Source organism: Tigriopus californicus, chromosome 7 (genome assembly GCF_007210705.1).
Source record: "Tigriopus californicus strain San Diego chromosome 7, Tcal_SD_v2.1, whole genome shotgun sequence".
Taxonomy (NCBI): Eukaryota; Metazoa; Arthropoda; class Copepoda; order Harpacticoida; family Harpacticidae; genus Tigriopus; species Tigriopus californicus.
Window position 1 is genome coordinate 7237669 of NC_081446.1, and position 5310 is coordinate 7242978.

General features: G+C 42.4%; 1 protein-coding gene across 4 annotated transcripts; it reads right to left on the reverse strand.

Annotated features, from left to right (window-relative positions):
* Window positions 1–3665: 3665 nt before the first annotated feature.
* Window positions 3666–5150, reverse strand: LOC131883791 (small integral membrane protein 14-like). 4 transcript variants are annotated; one of them, XM_059231350.1, is made up of 3 exons: window positions 4963–5150; window positions 4472–4763; window positions 3666–4204 (listed from the first exon to the last, which is right to left on the reverse strand). In XM_059231350.1, the coding sequence occupies exons 2-3, from the start codon at window positions 4589–4591 to the stop codon at window positions 3971–3973; spliced, it is 354 nt and encodes a 117-aa protein (XP_059087333.1). In that variant the 5' UTR covers window positions 4592–4763; window positions 4963–5150; the 3' UTR covers window positions 3666–3970. The 4 variants fall into 4 exon arrangements, with proteins under 4 accessions (XP_059087333.1, XP_059087334.1, XP_059087335.1 ...); XM_059231351.1 differs by having other exon boundaries at window positions 4950–5150; XM_059231352.1 differs by having other exon boundaries at window positions 4937–5150.
* Window positions 5151–5310: the final 160 nt, after the last annotated feature.

Consider the following 5310-nt stretch of genomic DNA (forward strand, 5'->3'; position numbering starts at 1 on the left):
GCGGGTTTTCAACACTAAACTAGGCCAAAATTTAAAACCTGAAGCGTCTGATTGAGGCCATTCTTTGTTAGATCTGAAGNGTTAGAGGTAACTTAGTTCGCAAACTCTTTCGCGTTCTTTGAATCCCAGTTAATTCATGTTCAGTTATCCCCTAAGTCAATTCTTACCGTCTAGATTAGCCAAAGACTGAGTGCATGAATTAGTCGTGACCAAATTTCGACTTAATTCAAAGAACGCAAAAGTGGGGTTGTGAACAAATTCATGCACTAACTCATGTGTAACATGTTCCATACATTCGATCTGAAATCTTATTTAAAACACCAAAAAGGTAAAAATTTGATTTTGTTTTCCAAAGCAGCAAAAGTATTGCAAAATTTTTTTTTAGCCATGAAGGCCGGTCCTTCGAATCATGTCTAACTCATTTGACGTATGAATTAGTGCACGCATTAGTACTCGATCCCAATTTTGTGTTCTTTGAATCATGTCTAAATTTGGTTGCGACCAAGCTATGCACTAATTCGTTGGTGAGGATGGCTTCTCACGAGGATGGAAAACCGAGATTGAATCCGGTTTGAGGATTGAAGTGGGACTAGTGCTGGGGCGAGTTTTTGGTTTTATGAGTCTTTTTGTTCGACTTGAGTATAGAGAAACGCTGGAGTCCTCTGTTGGACTCAAGTCTTTTGCCGAATTCGCACCAGCATTACTCCAGCTCCAACTGCAATCCTCAAATCGGATTCAATCTTGGTTTTCCATCCTAGTGTAAATCCGCCCTAAGTCACCGCTAACCAACGGTGAACTAGTACCTGTACTAGACGCAATTTTAAGAACCGGCCTCTGGTCATATCTGATGCTTTTCACTGGACCTCGGAAAAACAAGGCAAAGGAAAAACAAAAGCAAGGACTGTTATCTAAGGCATAATTAGAATAGGAGAGTAATGTGATGTGAAATTGTTAACCCCTAAACTTCAAACAATATTTGGTCCACCAACAAATTTAGATATTAGATTGAACTCTCTTTCGTACATCCGCCTTGGCCGAACAGCTTAACCCCTAAACTTCAAACAATATTTGGTCCACCAACAAATTTAGATATTAGATTGAACTCTCTTTTTGTTTGGGAAAGCCAGCAAAGAAGGGAGCTCTAGTTGAGCCTTGCCTACCAAGATGGGTTTGATCCAATTGTAAACCGTAGCGGTAGCGGTAAGGAAGTCCGCACACAAAAAAATCATTTTGATCAAAAAATCCCTAAGCAATTAGCGTTTTCGAGGTTAAAAGAAGTCGCGATAATTTTGCCGCGATGGCGCTTTTCTGATGGTGCTGTTATGCCACCATCTAAGTTCGAGCTCCAAGTTACAGAAAGTGGTAAGTTAAGTCCAAAGAGGCAAGTAAGACAAGGCGTTCAAAGAGAAAGAAAATGGGAAGTCTGTTCTCCCTTTTTCTCCAGGCACCACACCAGGACCCACATATCTGAATCAATAAATAAATCCAAAAGCAAAACTATGAGCCCTGAGAAGGAACAGCTGCAGGATCATGTTCTGGAAAATAACCACTAGATGTCAATACCCCAAAGATCAACAAAACAATAAGCATTGATAAGTAGCTTATGAGACCAAATAATCTCTGGTTTTATTAAGATGCAATTGCAAAACTATTTTTGCCGAAAATAAAAGGCAAAAAATCTTTTAGTGGCAATGAAAATCTCAAAACATACAGGATTGTGATTACCTTTGACAAACTCCGTTTGAGGTCTTTTGGCGCCAGCAGTCATATTGTCAAGGAAAACCAAGAAATAGGTTAGGTGTGTTGAAATCTAGCAAAGGAGACTTCAGAATCAAAAAGGGCTTTGCTTCTTACTTGCTAGTTTGTACTTTATTTGGAATTTGTTACATTCAAGTCTTTCCATGAGTTTCAGATCAGCAAACTTATGCTCTCAGGTCTATTTTGCTCAAGAACATGACAAAAAGAGCAAAAAATATGTTTATTCATATGGCCTCTATACCTAAGGCAAAGAGTTGTGAAGCAAACTACACTAAGCTGATTCAAGTTGACCCATGAAGAGATATAGAGATTTTCAAATTTATTTGTTAAAATTTATACAATTTTGGTTTCTTTCTTGTCATCTGTGGGGCTTACATAATTTGTACTCCTTGAATTTTCAACCATTTTTATCCCTAATTGATAGGTTCTAGGAGCAGGACTTGGTAGTATAAAATCACCTCACATTGCTGTTTTTGATGGATTGTCTAAAAAATGTTGAATCTCTCAACCTTGGAAGCAATTTCTTGAAATCCCTTGATAACACAGAATGGAATATCAGATTCAATAGAAAGGAGGCCAAATTTGTAATTTTAAACAGGCCACTTTTCAAGAAACTGGCTCTTTGAATGGTAGATGGCGATAGCTTCGAAAATTGATGACGTCAACTTGAAAGCCCACATAAGTCTAGCCTCCAGAAGGAAATCACTGAGATTCACTTTTTTAAACGGTAGATACCTTTACATTCTTCCAAATCGAGGCCAAAATGCAGCTAAATATGTTTTTTACGTGATTTTTAATCAAGCAAGATATACTCAAGACTATCTCTGAAGTATATGATGACAATCCCAAGATGTCCAAACATGCTATATCTAGCTTGAAAGGCCAATAAACGGTCAATGGGTGTGCTAGAAATTGACCCTGATATTTGATATCTTACCTAGATCAACGCAAGGCACAATTTCACACATTTCATTTGATAAACGACTGCGGGTCCTCTTAATCCTCTCATCAAAATAAGGTCTTTCTTTTGTCTAGTCCATTAGCTTCCCAAACTTCATTGGTCGTACTGTGGGTTAATCAATACCTGATTTTAACTAAGATTTAAGATTGAACTGTATTTATGCCAATCACTTTTGGTTCACTGATTATTAGTGAAAAAAAAAGTTTGTCGTGTGAGATATCATTTATCTCAAGTAGGATACTAATATTTGTAAAGTCTCAATTCAGAATAATCTATGCATTACGATGAACTATGGTTCAAGGCAGAAGATTTTTTATGTCACTTTTATCCACATTATTCAGAATCAACTATATTTCCTTCTTCTTAAATCTCACTTACATTAGACTTTAGTTAGACCAGAACATGACAAATCTATGGGAATTTGACATGCAGCAACACAAAGAATCAGCTTGATGGGGAATAAAACGAACGTGATTTTTCGCCAAATGAAACAATTAAACACTTTCTGAAAGTACTCGTATGTTGGAAGGGCAAAGTTTGTGGAAGAGGGTAAATTCCTAACGTTAGGATTGGCCATTAAATTGGCCTTACACCCGTGAGATTCCATGATGTAAGGTTTTAAGATGGTCACCAAGTGCCTCAAAAATAGTCTCCTTTTTTTTAGCAACTTTTTTCCTCGTTTTATCAATTTTCTTCGCACGTCTCCAAACTTTAAAAAAATTATTTCGGCCTTGAAGTCAGCTTCTTTTTTAGGCCTACTTGGCACCCATCGTGGTTTGAGGAGTAATCTGGCTGGATTGGCCGGGTCAAAGCGCCTTGGACCGGGTTAGACCACAGGGGTGCAATCGAAACCGATTCGGAGGGGATCCTGAGATTCGTTAATCAAGGAAGATCAGTCAGTCATCAACTCATCAGCTAGGAAAATAAGTCAGGTGGACACGGTCAGTTGAGGGTATATGGGCTGGCCACATTGACAATTTAGTCCTCAAGGTATTATTTAAAATGAAGCGCAGCGTTCTAATTCAACTGAAACATAAGCTATAAAATGAAGGTAAGTGCGAATAGCGGCTTGGTCGTCCCGATGCTCGATCGGGTCGAGACCGCACGGGTGTACAAAATAGGGTCCGGCTTCCATCACAGATCTGAGAGTGTGCAAGGGTTTCTTCTGCTGTTTGTCATTTTCGTCTTGAGTCCATCGGGTGGACTGGTCAATCGGGTAATCGGGCGATCGGGCAGGAAGTCGGTGGGCACTCACATGACGGCGGGAGGTTCGGGATCGTTGGATCCCGACGCGCCCGGGTGGTCGTCGCCGTCTGAGCCCCGAGAGCCGGGTTTGTTCGGGCCCGCATCATGGCGCAACGAGTTCGGTCGCAAGAAGAACAACACCATGGCCACGAACATCCAAGCCATGGTCATCATCAGAAATGAGCCGTCACCGCCCAAGCCACCGCCTACACCTGGGGTCGGACCCGGCAAGCCGCCATCCTAGAAGAAGCACAGCAACGGGTCAATCACGAAATCTGACAGGTTAGCCAAGACTAGCTGAGACTGATAGCCCTGCGTCACAATTGCGTCACAATTCAAGTCCCAAATCGGAGCTTATCATCAATGGCATGAGCCCCGCCATGAGCCCCGCCATGCCTCACGGTTTCGATTGGCTAGTATCTGGTGGGGGCGTGTGTGTGTGTGTGTGTCACTCATGCGTCATAACCAAGATGGGACGGTCGGTATTATCCGCCAGCCAAACCCTACCTGTAAGCACTCGTTGTCGGTGCAATAGGATTGGGATTGACGCAAAAGCGACAGAAGTCGGCGCATGGCCATCTCATGGTTGAAGATGCACTCGCAAGGATCAAAACCGCCCTCATCCATGATGAATCCGCGGGTGATCTCCAAACAGAACTTGGGCTAGCACGGATTCCGCGAGACACAAGGACCACCTCCAATCAATGAATCGACCTCCTGAATCCTCGTGATGGGTGCAGAGATCTGAGATGGACGGATGAACCCTCCTACTACTACCAAGGGATCAAATCGGGCAAGTCTGGTCAGACAAAAGAAAGGAAAATCATGCATGAGAAGGAGACGCTCAAAATAGGACGGTACCAACGGGATCATTGGGACCAATTGATGGTTCGCTGAGAAAACCAAGAAAGGACCGTCTTTAGTCATTAGAACTGGGTCAATCGACCGTGATTGGCTACCTGATTGGGATACCTGATTGGGATACCTGATTGGGATACCTGGATTGGTCCCGTGGTGGAGAGGTGGTGGGTTATATTTGCGACGACTTGGTTACTCCCTATGCTGGGCTGATGTGCATGCCCTCAATTCCTGTCTAATTGTGGGTTTGAATTGAACACAACCTGGCAGTTTTCTGTGCCTCTAGGCCCGTCTGCGATTCGTCAATAATAGAGGTACACGTAGTTTAGGCCTAGACTGAGCTCGGCTGGACGGCTGCTACTGGCTAATTCGGCGCACAAAGAAAGCCCTGATCGGCATCACCAGCATTAGGGCCGGCCAAAAGTTGCACATCAAAGAATTCTTGATTTTCACCAGAGGTGCTTAACAACGTTGCACTAGCATTGTAA

What these genes read in the sequence shown, in the direction of transcription:
- LOC131883791 (XM_059231350.1), bottom strand. Translation starts at nt 4,591, where the DNA reads ATGGATGAGGGCGGTTTTGATCCTTGCGAGTGCATCTTCAACCATGAG. An exon ending in CCGACAACGAGTGCTTACAG is followed by an intron (nt 4,205 to 4,471) that starts GTAGGGTTTGGC and finishes TGCTTCTTCTAG; the next exon opens with GATGGCGGCTTGCCGGGTCC.